At 41.5% G+C, this 21,164-nt stretch overlaps 1 protein-coding gene across 1 annotated transcript; it reads right to left on the reverse strand.

Annotated features, from left to right (window-relative positions):
* Window positions 1-407: 407 nt before the first annotated feature.
* NDUFAF4 (NADH:ubiquinone oxidoreductase complex assembly factor 4) lies at window positions 408-5,633 on the reverse strand. Its single transcript, XM_076333266.1, has 3 exons — window positions 5,499-5,633; window positions 4,757-4,854; window positions 408-2,505 (listed from the first exon to the last, which is right to left on the reverse strand). The coding sequence occupies exons 1-3, from the start codon at window positions 5,623-5,625 to the stop codon at window positions 2,209-2,211; spliced, it is 522 nt and encodes a 173-aa protein (XP_076189381.1). The 5' UTR covers window positions 5,626-5,633; the 3' UTR covers window positions 408-2,208.
* Between the last annotated feature and the right edge of the window lie 15,531 nt (window positions 5,634-21,164).

Below are 21,164 nucleotides of genomic sequence, written 5' to 3' on the forward strand. Positions count from 1 at the left end.
CTGCTTCCCCACCGTGGACAATACATTCTGAGGACGAGATGCTGGCTCCAGAGAAACCGGGGATAGCTTTGCAATCATCTCATTCATGGACAGGATTTTGTCCTGAAGGTATGGCTGGAGCATTGAACATGATGAGCACCGAACGTCCCAAAGCACATGCCTGCTGAAGAGTGTACGCAAAGCAGTAGTATACCAGGATGCCTCTAGGGACTTTTTATGTGAAACAGGGTACTGTAATGGTGTAGCCACATCACAAGACAGTTCACAAAGGCAGACGAAGCCAAAATACATACCAAGTTAGTCAAGGGGCATGGTTAAGCTGTTGTCTGGTGCCGATTGTAGTGAGTTTTTAATCAACTCCAATACCTAATTAAAGATTCATTTTTAAAGAAGGAAATCACAGCGTCTCCAATAATAACAACAGTATCTGTACCAAATGCATTCCACAGCTGTTTTCTGAATATTACCTTAAATATTACATTAGGATGAACAGTACTCAAACAATAAAGTATTTCTGTTACAACATTCTATAAAACAGAGTATTTTGTGGAAAACAAAAAAAATCTTAATGTGGTACATAACTCAGATGCATTAGTTTCAGAGTGCAGCTCTGTCCCCATTACATTACAGGAAGAATGTCAAGCCTATCCCAAATCCACACATCCAAAGACTTAAGAATTTCCAATTTTTATACAATGTACTTAAGTGTCATCTTCCACTAAGGTACAGCATTACGTACTTCAGAAACGAATCAAGCAAAACCTTGAATACACTGTGGCAAACTGTACTGTAAATACCTTTTTCCAGCTCAGAGAGAGAAGTGGGAAGAATCTTGCTGTGAAATAGCAAAGCTGATCATCTTCTTGGTAAGATGCTTACCAGAGTCTGGAATCTAAGACCTGGCAGAAAAGTTCTTAAAAAGAAAGTTACATTGTAGGCCTGGTACTGACTTCCACTCTCTTAAATTCAACTTCTTTGGTGATGGGCACTAGGAATGCTGGTGCCGCATAAAATTAAGTTTTGGGTTTTATTTCTTTGGAATGAAGGCAACCATAATGCATTTTGAAATATCAGTTCTGATTATCTGCCCCCCCCCCCAGCTTATCTGGAAAACATAAACCTGTTTTCACTACAGTAGTAATCATCAGTGCAAAACTTCTTCCTTACCTACACAGATCTGAATAGTCACAGTATCAAGAAGGTTACAATCCACCGTTACCACCTCACAGTTTGTGTCGTCCTGTACTAACAACTGGAAAGGATGCTGTTTATCTTCAATCTGGTAGCATGTGGGTAACCTACCGCGAGTTAACATGACCTGATCTAGCCCACATTTGGGTAAGTCAGACAAGGCCTCCACAGGGAAAAAGGGCTATTGTAACAGGACAGGCAGACATTTACAGAAGACCTACTAGTGGGTCAGATTAGATCCAGTTGCATTTCATAGCTACCTATTAATTAAAATATGAACCATTATTGGTTCCAACCACTGCTGCAAGAGACTAATGCTAGAAGATCATCGCTCTTTACAAATTCACTGACTGACAGACAGTACCTGGGGAGGTGCAGATATTTAAGCTAAATCAGAATAGAGTGGAAGAGGAGCTACACATCAGCCATCACTGTTCCAGCATCAGAAAGAGGCCTTCTTGCTATTCACCTTCTTTTTATTTTAAGTTTGGCACAGCTGAATTTCCCAAATGACCTTGTGGTTAACCTTCTTTACAAAGTATAAATACTATTCCGTTCTTATACAAAAGAAATACAGCTGTTTGTATATACACACACCTTGACAGCAACTCCTCGAAAGAACCCTGTAACATGAAACTGCGGCGGTAATACACACAGAGCACCGATTTAGCTGAAGGCCAGGAAGTCTCTGCTAAGAAAGGCAATCTGTTAAGGTAAAGTTCTCACTAGAACTTGGGTGTTTTAACTGAACTCATAACATATGAATGGGATAATCAGAATCGTGTGACATGCTCTCATACAACTTATTAGCTATATTCTGGTTTACAAACTGTATCCTATAATTGCTGCATTTAACTGAAGCCATCCAATATAGAATGGAATTGCTTGAATACATCTTACTGGTATAAGGAAGCAGCCTTGTGGGATGACGTGTTACCGACTCTTTTCAGACACTGGGTATACTCAAGAGTAGAATTAAGACACGAGTGAGATCACACAAGGTTTTGGTAATTATTTTTATGTTGGCTTTATAGCTTTTTTGGTTTCTTTAGGAAATTCCTGCACAGCGAAAGGAATGAAGAATTCCAGAAGAGAGTTGACCTCCTTCAGTTCCAGACTGTATTCCACTGCTATTTTCTCTGCAGTCCATATTTGAGGATGAAGTTTATGATTATTAAGAAGCGTCAGAGCCTCCACAATGGAAATTCTGCCTTTGGGAACTTTCTTAACATCTAGATCTCCCAAGTGGCCTAGTTTTGTAAGTCTCTTTTCCTCCTGTTTACATGGAAGATGTTCACCACCTCCATCTTTCACCTAATTGTGGGAAGGAAAACAAAAAGAGCTTAACAGCAGTTCTGTTTACTATGCATACTGTAGCAGCCAAGTTGTTTTCCTAAATATGGCATTTCCTGTTAGCTTCCCCCCTTTTCACAGCATTAAAAAAAAATAATAATGCTTAGCCAGCCTCGCTTCTTGGTATCACAAAAATTGTCAGTTCTTGCACAGCCATTCTACATACGATGTCAACCTGCACCCAAATTCTGAAAAGCTGCCATCCATTGAACTCTAAGTGTTGTACAGACTCGGCAGCCCTTCATACGAGGCAAACTTCAGATTTTGGTAGCCAAACATTAAATGCAGATAAGCTAATATTTGGTACTGATTCATGGCAAGGGAAAAAAAGAAAAATCATACTACAGATTGGTATCCTTCTTCTGATACCACTGGAAATCTTTTTCATGTAGTCTCTCTCCCCTTCCTTTCATTTTCAGATTTTAGTTTTGCAACTGAAAGATATCCCTTCTTTTGCTCTGTCTAGAGAACAAGCTTTGCTGGGCAAAAAGAAACTATTTTGCAGCGTCACATGGCGTTTAATTCCCATGACTACTGCAGTGTTCAGACACGTAAAGTCTCTTCTTCCAAGTCCCTTCGTATTTCCAAGTCATTTCCAAACCAGCTCTGCCTTCCCCATATTGCCTTTTATTAAGATTTAAGCAGTGAATGACATTGCAAAAAAGACACAATGAAAACCTCTCTTAAATTTAAGAAAAAGTACTTTTAAAGTTATCAAGAGTCCACAGCCACTGATTAGCCCACAGACACTCTGTATTAACTCACAAGCTGAGAAAACTGATGTGGATGCTACAGCATCTATAACTGCGTCTCTGTTTCTAAACTACAGAGAATGTCTGATGATGCTACCAGTTCTCCATTTCTTCCTTTTACTTTGTGCTAAAACTGTGCTCAGATAATGAACAATTTTTCAGGTCTTAATAAAATTATCTGTCTTGGGGTATCTGCCACTTCAAGACTTAGAGTTGGTGCTTTTCCACTTACGCAGACAGACATACCAAATATACATATAGGTATGTATACATACACGATGCACAAAGTATTCAGAATAACATCAGGGAAGGAAGGAAGCTTTTGGATGAAGTTTGCCCACAAGCCTCCATGCAAACACATTAGTCACGCTCTTCCTAACAACTGCAAGTAGACACACTACAAGAGCGAGTCTTATGTGGCAGCAACCTCAGAGTAGGCACGGAATCAAGCACTAAGATTTGTTCCACTTGTGGCTTTTTCTCAAATCTCTCTTGACGGGCTTACAAATGAATATCGAAAGATATTGAAGTTAGACCTTCAGCACTTCAAGGTTAGAGTTCTAACCTCAATTATGAAAATTAAGGTAGAGGTTACTTGGAAACTTCAGGGAGAGACTGCAGAAATCTGTTTGCATTTTTAAATACTTTTAGTCTTGAATACAAGGTACTATGAAAGTGACAAATTAGAGAGACTTAGGAATTTTATTGCTAGATGATTATAAAACTTTTATTACTGAATAAAGCAGCTAGAATAAAGTGGTCCAATAATGCAACAGGTAAAATGCACAAGCCATAACGTAACATGGTGGAAAAGAGACTGAACCCCAGTCTGCATCTTACTGGAAGAGGTATGCTTTGCCTTCCAAGTCAAAGACTGCAGCCGTTGGCAATGAGGAAACTGATCACCAAAGGATCCGGAAGGTTATGCAAAAAAAACCCTAACTAAGGCACTTCCTTGGCCGCATAAGGAAAAGTCTCTGCACAGTACGACATTAACTCCAGTAGTTAAAGACTCCAATAAAATGTTAATGTCTTTGTCCTCTACCACATCCATGCTCCCACAGTAGTCCTAATCTCTTTTCTCCAGACAACTCTGCGAGAGAATCTCTGGGAAACTCCTGCATCTCTGCAAAAGGCTGGCCAACAGTCCTTCTGCCTTAGAGGAGGCAGAAGTGGGAATTTAGGTGAAAAACAAAGTAAGATCAACGTGACATTAAAAGGGAAGACTGCGTAAGCACTTAAAAGGTTGTATAATCACAATCCGTCACATGTTCCAAGACCCAGGGTCAAACACAGTCAGTGCTACTGATATATAAAAGAGTAATGAAAACACTGCTTTTACCCATAAAAAAGGTAGCTTTTAGGCACTAACAGAGCATTTTTCTTTATATAGAATTTGTGCTGAGTTTGAAAACCACAAAGCTGATGCTGGTGTGCCTCCTACGGAGAGACATACTCACCCGCACAGGTGGATCTCTGGACTCGACATAAACATCTTTTAAGAAGGTGAGGAGCCTATCGTCCCGTCTGTAAATTTCTTCTTGTATCTCTGGGTGGTCTAAAGGCAGTGGGGAGAAGGAGGGAAGGAAAAAAACAAAAAGAGAAAAGGCAGATCTGAGTCAACTTGTTTCCTTTTTGTTATTTCTCCCAGCTTAATCGCCTCCCCAGAGGAACGGCGCGACTCCCAAGACGCACGGTACTTCTCGGGAAGGTTTTCCTTTTTCCGTCAGCTCTAGCGTTAACAACGCCGCTTCACACGGCGGCGCCGCGGTACCCGTCGAGGCCAAGCGGCCCGCGGAGCAGACCGGCTACTGCACCCGTTTGCGGCCCGCGGAGCAGACCGGCTACTGCACCCGTTTGCGGCCCGCGGAGCAGACCGGCTACTGCCGCCGCTGTGCGGAGGCCGACTCCGACCCGGCCCAAGAGACCCAGCCCCAGGAGCCCGCCGGCCGCCCCTAGCAACCGGCCCTAGCAACAGCCGCCGCCGACTACGGCTCCCAGCATGCCGCGCGCGCCCAGCCGCCCCGCTCTCAATGTCACCGGCCCCGCGCCGCCCCGGGGGACGCCGCGGCCCCGCGCCCCCCGCACCCGCTTTCCCCCTCCCCTGGCTCGGCCCCGCGCCGGGCCCACAGACGCCGCCCCTCCCCCCCCCCCGGCAGCCCCTCCGGCGTCGCCCCGCGGAATGACGAGGCCGGCACCCACCGGCCAGCTCGTCCAGCCGAGAGGTGGGGTGCCGCGGCGCGGGCGTGGGCTTCTCCTTGCTGATCTCGCGGCGGGCCCGGCTCTCCACGTTGAAAGTCCGAAACACGCGGGTCAGCCGGCCGCCCATCGCCGCCGCCGCCGCCGCCCGCGCCGCGCCTGCGCGGACCGGCGGCGCATGCGCAGAGGCCTGGCCGCGGGGGACGGGCCTGAGGGGCTGCGCCTGTTCCGTGCTGCGCGGTAGCGGGCGGCGGCGGCTGCCGCGGGGGAGCAAGAACAGCACGCCACCGCCAAAAAACCCGAAACAAACAAACGAGAACCACAGGCGAAGCGATTCCCTGTTTTATTTCACAGCGCCTCGGCGGCGTTTTCTCCACGCCCTCGGCGCTGCCTCGGACGCCGGCCCGCCCCGGGGCCCCCCGCGGCGTGAGGGGCGGCGGTTTGGCCTTGCCGTGGCTTTTCTAAACGCGTGGGTGACCGGAGCCCCCGGGGAGCGTCCCCCCGCGCCGGTGGGAGCTAGGGCCGGGCGAGCGCCGTCGGGGAATGCCCTCAAGGCGGCGGGCTGGCCCAGGGTTTCCCTTTCAACCGCGGCTGCCGGCGCCGCAGCGGCAGGCGCAGGAGTTGCCGGCTGGCGCGTGAGCCCCCCCGATACGTCATGTCGTAACTGTCGCCGCTTGATTTATCAGCGGGGTTACGCTCGGTGGGAGTTGGTGGGACAACGGAGTGGAGTCCGAGCAGCGAGAATGGGGACGGGGCAGGCGCCTGCCGCGCAACGCTGCGGTTCGGCTTGTAACCGCCCCGAGGGGGGCCGGTAGCAGGACGGAGAGGGCCGCCCGGCCTGCTTCGCGCGTCTCGCCCTCTATTGAAACCTTTTCAAGTTTTTACTTGGGTAATGGTAGCATGGAAGTATTTAGGGATGTTGTGCCTCTTACTCTCGTTAACGTGTATAGCATTTCCTTATAGGCACCTCACTGGTTTATTCGGTGACAGAAAGTTAATTTTATGAGCAGATACCATCTAGAAGACATACTCCATGTGGAAATCCGGACAATTCCCCAGTACTGTTCAGAATTTGTGGGCTATGCAATATTACCAGGGTGCCGCCCCTCTCTTTCAAGCCCAACCAAATAACCTTCCGACTTCTGCAAAAATTGCTAAACTGTGAGAAAGAGTTGTGAGAAGGTACTTAGTCTTGAGCCATGCAAGATAAGAAAGGTAAAATTGTAGACAGAGGTAAAATTGTTGAGATGGAATCAGCAGTTTAGAGATTCAAAAAGAAAAACATAAGCATGAAAAGATATAAAATCTTCTGAAAGGAAGGCAGAAAGAACAAGACTAAGGACTGTTAGCCTGTTGCAAGAAGCAATAGAACCTCATGGTCCTCCACATGATTGTGGGGTCAACCAAACCTCTTAGGGTGTCTTACCAAAGAAGGCTATTAGTGGCTCATTAATTCCAGCTGCTGTGTGAATTAGCCAGTAAGTAATTGCTTATGTTTTTAAGTTGTGTATGTGCTGTTTGCAGGCTCTTTTAAGGCATGGTAATAGTTGCCTGAATGAAGTGACTTGGAGTGGGAGAATTAACAAAGGACAAAGACAAGACCCAACTTCTTGCTGTGTTCTTTTTTTAGGAGGAAGACACGTATTTTCTGCCCTTGCATCCATCGAGTCGTGCTTATTACTGTGGGCATGCAAAACTTGCGTTTTCAGAACTCGGTCTTCTACTAGTAGCATTATTTAGTAATAACGATGATATGATAATTTTTAAGGCTACAGTGTGCTTGAATACTGCATAAGGAATGGCAGTGTTTTACTTAGAGGGAAGCCAAAAGACAAGCTGGTGGATGAGGAAAGCCAAATAGATTTACAAAGGCAATGGAGACAAGGTAGCGTAAGCATGGTCCATGCTGGATCTTTGCCCTCTTGGGGAATCCTGAAGATGCAGTTTCTCCACTTCTTCATTTTAAAGACTCTCACTGTCTGTAGGAGAAGGACAGAAACATGTCTTTAATTTATGTTCTCTGGTAATAAACTTACCAACCCTATCTTCTTTTAGGCACTGTATGTGTCGTGATACAGAGAGGATATGTGATATTAGTGATACTAGGAATGTGGACGCTGTTAAAAGCTGCTGGACTCAGACTGGTGGCAAGTTTAATTAAGTATCAGTACTCAATTACTTGCTGACTGAACCTATGTTCTTGAGTACAGGATTTGATATTTTTGTAAGTGTTTAGCCTATCTGGTGCAGCTGTAATGGTAAAATTCACATGGATGTCTTTGGTGGTTGTAGACCTTTGATGCGTACTTTAGCATTTCTCTGAGACATACTCTTATTAATCTGTCTGTGGATGCAAGCCATTGTGCCCAATTTGGAAATAAAGATTCTCCCTTCAAAAGCTAAGAACTGCCGGCTTTTGGGATCAAATTCAGCACGGGGCTTCTGTCTCCGTAAAGCCTGAATGTGACCAACACTGCTGTAATATTTACTGACAGCAAAATAAATTCACCAGAAGGCAGGCAGTTAAAAATAAAGAGTGATGTCATGCTCGGCCTGTCACTTCCTGTCACTGAGGATGGCACAAGGCTGTTCTTTTTATGTGTACGGAAGCATCAGAAGTGCCAGATTTTTATTCTGAAGAATCTTTCTTAGACTGTAGCAAGCAGAAGAACTGAGCTTAAAAACCTTTTTTTTTGTTTTTTTGATAATTTGCCATTTTACCAATGCGACCGTGTTGATATTAAATATCAGTAATCAGGAGCTTGGATTTTTTTTTTCCATATAAAGTATCTGCAAGTGTGATTATTAAAAAATAAATGTGTAATTCCTCAAAGCATAAAAACTGTGTGTATTCAGCTTATATAGTGTTACAAATGGGATGCATTTTTCTTGAACCAGGAGCCTGAATTTTTCCAGGGAATTTAAAAATAACAAAAGAAATAAATCACTTCTCAAGTAGGTCTTTAACAAAACAGGCCATGAGAAGACACAGACTATCCAACTGAGTTCACGTATACCAGCAGCCTGTTCTCAACAGTGGACAGCATCAAACACGTCAGAGAAAAATACTGTAACTCGCACAATATACATGTCCCATAGGCTGCCACACTAGATCTCCTTTTAATCCTTTCACACCTCTAAGAGAGACATTTCTAAAACTACTGTGCACCTGGCAAATAAAAAGTACATTTGTGACCATTCTTTGAATCTTTTGTTTCAGTTTTTCATCCCAGTTTTGATTTTATGTTGTGTGTTCCTCATTTTTCATTCTCAGCTAGTTCTGTAGCTGAATGGAAAATCAAAAATTAATTCTGGTAGTTAACTAGCATCAAAAGTCTGAGTGATCTATTGAAAATTCCCTTAGAGAAGGGAGAATAGGAGTGTCTGGCCTTAACTTGTTTTGCTGTGAGGTACTACTAAGGTTTCTCTGCTGTCTTTGCTATTCAGAAAAGCAGGAATCAGAGTATTAGTCCAGATGGGCAGGTAATCTCAGTGAAATGAGAGTCTTTTTTTAGTAATAGGTGCTTAACTTGAGAATTGAGAGGAGGCAGGTGAGGTTTGCTATGTGATTTATGGTCTGGGAACGACCCAGAGGTCGGCAGCAGAGGAAAATTAGAAGTGCCCTTATACAGCAGCGGCATAGGTTTATGTTTGATTCTGTCCACATTTTCTGCCACTGACACTGTTTTCCTCTTCTCCTATTTTTGCTGCTGTTTGTTCATAATTTATGGCAGTCTAAAGGGATACTCTAGCAAATTCATGTATAATAAGGATTCAGAGAATTGAGTCCTCTGTCCTGATTACTGGTTTCCCAGTAAATACAATGAGAGCATAGATCCATTTGTTCCTTATCTCATCAGCGTTAGGCAGAACCAGAGAACACAGCATTAGCAAGAATTGATTATGAGCCAAGCAAAAATGACTGTCCTGCAACTTTGTAAAGACGAACTCAAGAAAGATGGACATTTAGATCACTGTTGCCTTTCAGTGATTTCTGATTGTTCTGTTGCTTAATTCAGTTTGTTTCTGTGTTAGAGGCTTCAACTGATCTGTCTTTTACTGGCTCCTGGAGTATCTACAAATACACGGAAGGCTCTTGCTTAATTCCAGGCTGTGATCAGAGTGTTACTGAACACTTGCATCTTTTCAAGGCTAGGTGGCTGCAGCGCTTTATTTAAAGGAGTTTTTGTCAAGTCCTTACGTGGATGAAGTTTATGGAGAATGCAGCAAGCTCACGTTTACAGGCTCACACACCAGCCCAGACAGGTCACTAGCTCCTTGTCAGATAACATTCATTTCAAAGACATTACTATCTGATTGTTATATCTCAATTGGCAGGTTACTTTGACTTGGAAAGGCACAGTAGGAGCCAGCATATTTGAGAATGAGGCAGCCTGGTACTGGAATGAATTAATTATAGCAATTACATGTGCCTTTTTTACTTCATTTTGACTCATAGGGTTCAGTTCCTCGTGCTCTTTTCTCAGTGGCAATACTAGTTGAGAGAACTGACACCCTCATTCCTTCCTGTAACCCTGGCTTCAGCTCATCCCTCTTGCCAGAGCAAGGGTGTAGGAACTCTTCAGAGCAAACATCGTCAGATAGCTGGTCTGATTTAGTAAAGAAAAGAAGTCCTGTAGCTTTTCTAAGCTGTATCAGTTACTGATGGTTTGACTGGTCCCACAAAGAGCTACCAGAAACACAGGAGGAGAAACAAAAGGCATATGATAGGAGGAGTATGAATGCCTTGAACTGGTATTGCTGCCAGGTTGGTTGGTTGGTTGGTTGGTTTGTGAGAGGTTGCACTTTGCACCCAGATCGTTTCACTCCAGCAGCCGCAGAAATGACTGTATTGGCTCCAATGAGGAGGAGGTGAACCAGCGGGGAGAAGAAACTGGGTGGAATGGAGAGGTGGCTCATCTTGGGCTGGCTTTGCTGCTGCACCAGAATCACCCAAGACAAACACCATCCCTTTGGGCCTGAAAAAAATGTGAGTGAACGTTTATCCACTTGAAAGGTAAGAATTATGTTAGCTGTATCAGAGGGTCTGTATTATGATGATAAATTGTCACAGAGAGCATTGTACATATACAAGTTGCATATTGATAAATGCAGTGACCACAACCATTTTGCTGGATTAACTACATATAAATGGATGTAACTTTAGACCTTTGTAGCTGTTCATTGGGGTCCTTGTTATTCAACTTGCTGAGCAAGCCCAGATAATTCCCTGTTCTCCAGTAAGGTTTTCCATACCCAGCGGAGACATCCCATGTTGAATTGCCCTCAAAGAGAACAGTCATTTTCTTTAGATGCTTTGATATCATAAAACTTAACTCTGTCTAGTTGGTGGGGTTTTTTTGCTTGAGGCATCCCATCCACATGGTGGGTTGATTTGGCTTTATAGTATAACAAATAATATTGTCTTCTGTTTGCATTTGTGTCTGTTGTAAATCAGTACCTACAAAACAGTTTCAGTGAATACTGATTCTGGTTGTAAAAGTGGTGATTGAATTTAAAGGATTAATTTACTCTCACAAATTCAAATGAAGATGTCCAAAGACCAAAGCATTTCCTTGTAAACAGCAGGTTTAGCACAACTTCCACCAGTTCCGTGGAGTTTACTTTGCACTTTACTATCGTCTGGGAAGGTGACCGAAGTGTGCACTGATGGGACCGAGGTAAATTATGTGACTGAGTGACCAGTAAGCCTGACCTAGGGGACCGAGGTGACTGAAGTGCATCGGGTGACCCACCTATCTGAGATGACTAGAGACCTCGTCTTTCCAGTGTAGCAAAAAAGGGATGCACATGGAAATCCTTGCTTTCTACAGTGTTTGCTATTTGATGGTCTGAAATTTTACTTACATTCTGCTTGGCAAATAAAAGTGCACATTCTGACAGCTGAAAAACATAAAATCCAGGATTTCTAAATCACAGCACCACCTGAGCGTAGCTTGGAAATATGTATTCTTAGTCTGATTTGTATGAGGCATACTGATAAAGCTTCTTAAATTATATCTCTCTAATATTTTTTATCACAAAAAAAATCAGTGATCCTGAGGTCTGATATGGGCACAGTGTGTATTAAAGGCACAAGGAGGGAAAGAGGAACTTTTATTTTTAACCTATGATTATTCCAGAAAACTAGACAAACTATAGAGCAAAGCAGGCTGTGAAGTAACTTAGTTGTTCAGCTCAGGTCTGATCAGATCTGGGTTGATTTTGCCCTAAGAAGGACGCTGTTTTCTTACCTATTAAAAGGTTTCCCTAAAGAAGCTGCTTTAAAGTGACAAATTCCGTTTCAGTGTGTTCGGGAATTTTATTTAGCTTTATCAGTTTATTTTGAAATTTTCCAATTTAAATCATGTCATGCTGAAATCTCTTTCATGTCTGACTGAATGCTTCCCTGAAAGCAGGGAAGCAGGAATCCAATCAATCCTTCCGTACCAGGAGCCTCAATTTAAGATAGTAACCCACTTCCACCTGCATATTGAAGCATACTATTTCCTATTTTATTTATTCCAACACTGCCATCCGCAATGCTAAAAGCAACATATAAAAATGGAATCCCTCTACTTACTGCTCCTAACAGGGATTTCTCAAACAAATCTTTGAAGACAATTCTCAGTATGATGCATAATCTAGTCTTCAGTAAAGCTCTGATTTAATCTCCAAATTAAGAAACATGGGTGGCAAATAGGAAATTAGCTTAATGCATCTGTATGTGAACAAAAGTCAACATAATAATCCCACTTCACCTGTTTGAGGAAGTTTCATTCTTACACAACAAATATAAGACCCATTGGTTTTGTGACATAAGGCTGCATGTGCTATCGTCTTTTTCTTTCTGAATTCCCTGCCCCTCCCCGAACCCAAAGAGTCTACCAATTATTAACTTGAAATTAGACCATAGATAAAAGTTTGTGGGCATCCTGTTCTTCCTCTAATGTTTTTTTACACTACATCAACATGTTTCTTTACACTGTGTTTGACGTATTTACTCTGTATCAATCAGTATCTTTTTCTGACTAAGTTTGGGTTATACATATAAAGATCTGCTGTGAAAGTAACAAGCGAAAACCAAGGATATGCGACTGTCTTAAACTATAAGCACATTAAAAGGAAAAAAAAAAATAAAAGGTCAACACAAACCAGAGTGATACCCTGTCGAGATAAATGCCTCTTAGTTTTTGCTAAAAAATTACTGTTTAAAATCACTAACTTAATTATTTTCTGTGAAAGTTACTTACATGTTCTTTTTGTGGAAAGCCAGCAACTATTTTAGTATCTGGCATATCACTGAAGGCTTAGTAACAACATGGTCTAGGCAGAGAAGGGTCTATTACCAGCTCTGTCACTGACCTTCTCTCAGATTGTGGAAATTACAAACAATAGGCCAGGAAGTTCTTGGTGTTTTCTTTATTTCCAAGAATGTCATGATCTATCCCTAAAAAATGGAAGAATGTGTTATCACTAATATCTGTAAATAATGTTAAATAATAAGTAGTTGCAGAACCAGTTTTATTTATTCCATTTACACTTTAATTGCAGCCTTCTACAATTTGCAAATTGTGTATTTGCAAGCACAGTTTACATGAAAAATTGAAGTCTGTTTTATTTACATATGGGAAGCCAAATCTTGTGCAGAACAGGAAAGCCAAAATAACCTCAGTGAACACTTCTAAAGCCATTTTATACATATGAGTAAGGTAAGTCTTAAGAAGCTAGAGAAGTTACAGTGCAGTTTAATAGTTCAGTGGCTTAATCAGTGTTACGCCATGTAAGTAGCATTTGAGTCCCTGTCCTATACCTGTATTTTTCTAGATCTACAGTAGCTAAAAATCTACCTGGCACACACAAAGGATGTTTTGCAAAGCTTCGAGGAATACCGTACTGAGATTACACATCTTTCCTGGCTGCTTCCACAAGCCATTTCTACGGATTTCAAGTCCTCTCCTTTCCAAGATGCAAACACATCTACACTAACGGTAGAATAGGCTTCTATTAGGGGAAGCTGCCAGAGTGCAGAGCAAAGACAATGTGACCGTAGGGTTACAACCTACAACCTTTAAGTAAAAGCCTTGAAGTAAAGCAGAACGTGTAACATTGTATTACCAAAAGATAAACTACAGAGCATGATTTGAGAAATACATCATATTAATTCAGCATTTAGTCCAAGAAACAAATGGCAAACCATCATCTAACTTTTCTAAGATATGCAGTCACCAGTACAGTTACAATAGTCAAGTCTTGCTGATTCAAACCCAAACTTTTCATAAATCTGTGATTGCATTCATTTTTTCCCATATTTTAAATAGTAACTGTTTAGGGGCTGACCTTATAACATATAAAACATATAATGTCCCATTGACTTCAGTAACATGTATACAGAACAGGATAAATAGGAACGAAAATAATAGGAAAGAATCCAAGGCTCTAGACAAAAATCTGCATTTGAAATGGATCAAAAATTCTCAGGCTTGGGGTATGATCCAGTGAGGGTCAGGAAGGAAATTACTGAGGGGAGATTTTCATAACTATCTACCGTTATCTACTACATGGGTTTTGTTTGTGCTACATCTTACTCTGAAATGTCTTGTGGAAGCCATTATTAGAGACACTGTTTCAGACAACACGTATTCATATTGCTGATCAGGGGAAAATAGACTTATTCTCTACTTGCTTCATTTACTATAAAAGATGATGTTTTATTTGATTTAGGAGTAAACCAGTATGGATTATTGCAACACATTGCAGAAAAATGCCTGTTGTAACAGGAGTAATGTCCACTACAAAGGATTTGGTCTACACCTAATGCAGTAGTACCCATTAATGTATGTAAAGAATGTCTGGGGTTGGATTAGTTCACAGAGGAGAATATAGTTAAGACAAATAATGCTGCATTGTTTTAGTTAATTTTGCTTTATTCCTAAATAGTATACTTCAGGTACAGTAATACAGAAAATGAATTACACTCTTAATACAGGTCTTCTGAGCCTTTTCATTTTCATTTGTAGGTATCACCATTTCCCCGAGAGCTTACATATACAAATTGTGCTGGTAGAAAATGCATTAGAGAAACAAGAAAATGTTTCAGTGATACCAACACGACTACTAGTATTAGAGTTCAACTGGAAATCATTATTGAAGTTAGAGAGCCCTTTTGTGTGTCTCTTCTTTCCACAGCATCAAAAATCTGGGGGCAGCATGTGGGACACAGGCGAATTTTGAACAATCACATTTACTAATTATATATAGAGAAACAGTGTCTAAATATGTGTCAGGTTGCTCCAGAGGCTACTAAAATAGACCATTAAAGAGGTCCCAAAATATTTAAAGAAGTACTATCTCTATGTACTAAAAATTCATTTTTAGATTGTATAATAAGGACATGACTAAGCTTCAAAGCTCCAGCGTTATAATGCAGACTTACCGAGACTCCTTGAAGGCAGAGTTCTTTCTTTATGTAAGATGTCTTCGGGATCAAGATGAAGCTACCACACTTTCCTATATACATAATATAATGCAAAAACAGTGTTCTCGAGCATCAGTTCAGGAACTCTATAGGGATTAACATACTTTTTAGCTAGAAAATTAATGCTGAAAATGGCCAAGATTTCTTTAGTTGGTAAACAGTTTGTCAGGATGACTCATGTTTTTCTAATATGGGTTAAGAAATTTAATTCTCCACAGAAGCTATAATGATGAGTGATAACAAATGATAAATTTCACCTGTTTCCAGTAAGTTATTGACAAAAATCCCTCTGAGCACTTTTCTGTGGGACCAGGCCTCAGCATCTAACTGCTCCCTTGAGATGAGGTTCTCTGCTGTACCTATAAGTAGCAGGACTCTCAGCCTGTGGATGACGGAGGCTTTAAATAACTCCATACGCTGAGTTACTCCAGAGGAAATGTCTGTTGATGGCCTGTCTGAGTTACAGCAGCCAAGCTTCTCTTGCCAGAAGTACTGCCAGACTCTCTTCGACAGTTTGTGACATGGGCCAGCTTTGCCGTGGCGTAAAATATCTTATAAGACTGTAGAAAGGATCCCTGCAGGGCATCTATCTTTGCAGCACGGGGAAATTCACCTCTCACCCCACCAAGAACTGAGATTTTTAGATTTCTGCAAGCTGCTCCTGCACTCTTTTACCCTTTGTTCAGATATCAGAGGGAGCATGAGAAGTTATTTGTTGTTCTTTAATACCTTAATCTGTTTGGAAAATGGGGGCGATCTTGTAATGGTTAATTGCTACGATGATGCAGTGTTTTCTTCTTTTTCTTACGCCCCTGTATATGTACCATTCTCCATCTTTGGGCAGGGGGCAGAGAAGCAGAGCTGTAGCCTATTCACACAGGAGACAGAAGAACATAGATCTCAGAATCTGTTCTCTCTCTCTTTTCCAGTGCTGAAATGTGGCGTACCAGTGATCTCCACTAGCAGACTGCAGCATACTCTGCATGGATATTCTCACAAAATGAACTTTTTACAGTTCAGACTGTTGCAGATACCAGTAAGAAAGCAAGATATATTTTTCTCTTTTTAATGAATGGATTGTGTTGACCATTGCCTTTTTTTTTCTGTCGGTTCACATGTATTTTGGGCTCTTCCATCATTTCCTAAGACAGGTTAGAAAATGGAGTGGAAAGTAACACTGCAATTTTTAAAACAGTAGTTACACCTTTTGCTAAAATTAAATCTTTTTTTTCAGATGCGCTTTGTCTTTCTGAGGCATAAATGAATAAGGTCCTTTTTTTGTAGTGCAGTGTATAAATTGAAAATGGAGAGTAAAAGACTAAAGTATAGTAAGCAAATGTATAAGTATTTGTGTAAGTATATGAAAAATATGAAAAACTATGACAGCGTGTACCTTGTTTCCTAATAGTAGTTGAACTCTGAAAGGTTTAAACGTTAATACTTTTTACAACTTAGCATTTTATTAATGAATTAGTTGTGTTTGCCAGAGAGGATCGTACTTACGTTTTCTTTATTGCTCCTGTATACTGGGAGTTGAATGGCAACAGTATTTGTTTTAATGCTAGAATTTTAGCCAGTGTTTCTGATTTTGCAAGTTGTTTCCACTGGGAGAACCAGGTGATGACTTTGATGACTTTTCTGAAGGAATCTTGCTCATTTGAGTCCTGTTCCTTTCAAGCAATATACATAAACCCCCTTTCTTTTCTGAACACAGCAGGAAACAGGAGATAGTTTCCATGCTCAGAGTTTCAGGCCCCCAACAGACAACATTCACGCACACGCACACACATACACATACACAATCGTATGCTTTTGTTGCTTCTGTGGACAGGAGGGCCTGTTGTCATCTATAGCCCCTGCTGTCACAAGCCAAATGTTTCATTTAATAACTTCCATAATCTGTCTCCCTCCCTGCTGCTTTTTGTCTCTTCCTCTCGGATGTACGGCGCTACCCCCCAGACAACCCCCAACCCTCCTGGCTTCAGACCAGATTGTTCAACTTCCACTCCAGGCTTGTCATTCTGGTGAATGATTTGAGCAATGGCTTCTATGGTTTCAGATTAAAAAAAAAAAAAGGTATTTGACTGTAGCTGGAATGGAAGTCATTTATCACTCCTACTAACCTTAAATAGGATTTCAACTTTTTCATAAATCAGAGGTACATCTCTTGAAAGTTAGATGCAGTCTGCCTTTTAGTGTCTCTTGTGCCGTTACAACTTGCTATCTATCTGAGCAGAGAATGTGCACAAGGTGCCTGGTTCCCAGAATGGAATCCATCATCCTGAAATTATTTTCAAGTATCTTTTCGTGTGCTTAACAGGAGCAATTTAAGGCTGCAATCTAATAGTGCATTGTCTCTAAAGGAGAATCTTTCTCCTGCTAGTTGCCACCCCTCAACCCCCTTGCAAGAAGGGCTCCTCTGGCTGCTGGTAAGCCAGCTCAACTCACTGCCTGTGCAGAAAACCATTCACTATTTTTTTTTAATCAAAGTTTTCTATCTGAAAACACAAAGCAGCTTATAAATGGGTTATCTATACTACCAAATAAAATAGGTCAAGGGGCGTTCTTTGACCCTCAGGTCAGTTAGCACACGAAGTCCACATCAATACGTATAAATCTTTATTACCCCTTTCTGTCCATAGTGTTATATACTGTCCCGCAGCTGATAGTTACTGCAGTCACATTCAGATGGTGTTAGTAACCTGTGTAAGCACTCCTCTGTTTCAGTACAAGTTTGACTAGGTTAGCCTAAAAACTGCTGAAGATACGACAGCAGAGCTATATGCTGTGATACTATCCTTGCCATTATCAGTACTCACCAAAACGAAGTGTGCCGATAAAGCAGCTTTTTTTTGCCTCAGGTATAATTGCAATTTCAGTACCATTTTTTTGTAACAACAGCTACGCTACATTATTATAATTGGGTTTTTTTGCAATCCCAACCAAGATATCTATGTCAGCAAAAGATTTTAAATTTAAATCGGGACTCAGACTTGTCTGCACCCTAGTCAGGTCATATTTTCAATTCTTTGTTTAAGAACATAAAGGCATGAACCTTAAAAAGCAGAATCACAAGAGTACAAGCTATATTTTCCACTTAGGGTTACTCAAAAGCCATACTGCCTTCCTAGACACTTACTCTGTTAGTACAGTCCTTGCAATTTCTGTGTGTTCAATTTTACAGAACCCTAGAGGTATGAGGGTACTTTTATACACATTTTACATGGTGACAAATACAGGCACAGCTGTGAAAGACCAAGAACCATCTATAACAAAGGATTTCAGAGCCTAAATGGGACTTAGGGGGAATGCAGGTACATCCAGAATGGTGACCCTGAAAGCCACCCCTCAACTGCTGCTTAATATTTCATTCTATTTTTTCAGATACCCCTCATTTAAGAGAGTGAGTAAGCAGCACATATACGATCCTCAGGTACAATCATAATCCAGAAAGTGGCTGAGGGGTTTCAAGACTTTGGTATCTAAGGTAGGCATGTTATGTCTCCTATTTTGTCAATGAAGAGAGGAAGACTTCTAACTGATGTGCTAAGGATCTTCCTCTTACTGACTATATGAAGTGTCTACATTAAACAGACTGAACAATCTCTTATATCCTAGCTTTGGGGACAAAGACTGCCTTCCTCTGGTGTGCAGCATGCATCAGAAATGCTGGATTCCTTGTATCTAGGTGACTGTTCTTCATCATGCTGTTGTCATTCATCTTTTATGTGCCAACTTACTGGGATTTCCGTATCCTCTGATCCCTCTAAAATAACCCCTGTTTAGGTCTTTCAGATATGGTCTTAGAGGGCATATCTAGAGCCTGAATCCTAAAAAAGTTATTTATTCCTTCTCCTGAGGAGAAGGTCCTGAACTGGGGATCTTAAGTAAAGGAAGTGTGCTAGCTCCGGAAAAGGGAAGTATTTCCTATAAGCTCTTGCAGTCAGTGTTTTCTATTGGAAAACTCTATGCTGATTTTATGCAACCTAGATGAGCAGTGGAAGGACTGTGTCTCCAGAAGCTTGTACACTCTTCTTGGCTATGTTAGACTAGCCAATACAAGATACTACTTTTCCATATGTCACTATTTGTTGACTTAAAGAGAATTAATTAGGAGTGCTCTAATTTTCAGGTTTAAGTGCCATGTGTACAGGTGTCTTTGTCCAAAATGAGCTCAACAGACTTAATCTGAACTCCAGATAAATGTCAACTGTCGATCTGTGAATCCATCAAACACTCCATTCAAGGTTTGGTTTGTTGTTGTGATTTTTTTTTTGTTATAGCATGTCTTTGATTTTTTTGTAGTGATGTAAAGAGGTATATTGTGTTCTAGACTAGTGTATCTGTTAAAAATCCTTGAATTACAGAAGTTCAGCTCCAAATACATACATACATATCTATTCCCACACATACTGGATGGAGTAACATTTAGTATACCTAAATCTTATCTCAAGATAAGGTAAGTCTTGTGTCATATGGAGTAAGCAGTCCGACTAGTACTTGGTGTATGGAGCACTGTTTCTTGTCTTTCATCATGATCCAAATGGCAGAAGGTATTACAGACCACCATGCGTGCAGCCTAACCAGTCCAACAAATTGTTGAGGAAGCAAGCATGGACCCTTCGGAGAACTGTGCCTGAATTTCTCATTCGTGGGGCAACTATGCAGAGATAAGCCAGAGTGGCTTTTGCAGTATTCAGATAATTCCATGGCTAGGTAATGACGAGAATGGAAATAGACAAAACGTGTACTGGCAAACTTGGACAAAAGAATATATATTACAACCAGCATGCTCCTTATTCCCACTGGCATTTCCACGACATGCAAAATAAGCTAATTCACATACATGTGAAACTTGCACTCACCCTCTATCACCAGTTGCCTGATTAAAGATTATATCCTATTAGAGGAACAGATTTCTGTTAGGAAACTAGCTACTCCGGGTTTCTACTGTTCCTTAACTAAAGAGTTAAGCATTGGTAAGTCAACCTGTGAGGGTTCAGTCACGCTGTGTTAGGTGAATCTTTGGTCTGATCTAGTGCAGCCATGCTTCTGCCACCAGTATGATTACGAAAGCTCTTCCCCCACTGATTTAACAGCACCAGTCATGCACACAAAAATAGTAGGCTTTCAGAGACTAAGGTTTCCAAACTGCACAAGTGCCACTGTGAGTAGACTCATACTCATCTTTCAGTGACTGTGTTAACTAGAATATCTTCTGTTTCTAGTACACAAATGTGGGAAAAGCTGGCAAGGTGCAGGGGTCTCAGGTCAGACACTGAGATGCTTGAGTAAGCTGAGACCTTGTATCACTGGTATCTGCAGAACATCATTATTTTGGGAATCTACCTAGCTCTTCCTGCCACGGTTTATGAATTCATGCCGTGACAACATGAAGCCATACAGGACCTTCAATAATGCTCTAAAAACCACAGAGAACTGTTAGAGAACTGTTAGAACACACACTGAGAAGGCTGAAAGGCTGGTAGCATTTGGAGAAACAACTTAAACCTTAGTAAACCCAAAACTGTAAGTGTAGGGTGCAGCAGCCTACAATAACTGATGTCTGCAAGTGCTTTTGCATGGCGAAAGACTGGAACTCCATGACCAGTTATGGAAACAACTGTTCTCAAGGTGGTGCCTGGAAAATGAATAGTCCCAGGTTGAGGAAGACTTAAGGACAATGTGCTACACATGCTCACATTTCTATCACATGCTGTGTTTCTAATGTGTACCTGCTAGCTCTTCTTATTCTGCTAGTCTTTAGATGTTGTTCTGACTTACAGGGCTTTATGATTATAGAATTAAAAATCATTTTTTTAAACTCTATGAGGAAGGAATTGCTGGTGTACATAGTTATTTTGTTCTTAATGAGCATTCTGGACTGTGGCAAATTTTCTGCTGAATTAGATACTCAGCTTCAGGTCATTTGGATGCCATTTCAGGCTCCAGAGCTTGCTTGCAGTAAGGTCCTTTGTGTAGCTGCTGCTTCTTTCCTCGTGAGAGGGAGCCAGCAGCAAGTGGCTCAAACAAAACTTCATGTTACTCATCATTCAGGCTTTTTAAGGCAGCACAGTGAGGTCAGCTCTGCCAGCTTTAATCGTGGAAGGGATGAGGACCCTCTAATAGAAAGTCCTTTGGTTCTGCAGACAGACTAAGCTCAAGGAGTTACTTATATGAGCTCTCTTCTT

The sequence above is a fragment of the Aptenodytes patagonicus genome, chromosome 3, assembly GCF_965638725.1.
Source record: "Aptenodytes patagonicus chromosome 3, bAptPat1.pri.cur, whole genome shotgun sequence".
NCBI classification, from domain to species: Eukaryota; Metazoa; Chordata; class Aves; order Sphenisciformes; family Spheniscidae; genus Aptenodytes; species Aptenodytes patagonicus.

Bases quoted from the DNA above. Each gene is read 5' to 3' on its own strand.
- NDUFAF4 (XM_076333266.1), bottom strand. From the start codon at position 5,625: ATGGGCGGCCGGCTGACCCGCGTGTTTCGGACTTTCAACGTGGAGAGC. The intron at 4,855-5,498 runs GTGGGTGCCGGC...CACTGCCTTTAG, and splicing joins TCGGCTGGACGAGCTGGCCG to ACCACCCAGAGATACAAGAA. The intron at 2,506-4,756 runs GTGAGTATGTCT...TCCCACAATTAG, and splicing joins CCAGAGATCCACCTGTGCGG to GTGAAAGATGGAGGTGGTGA.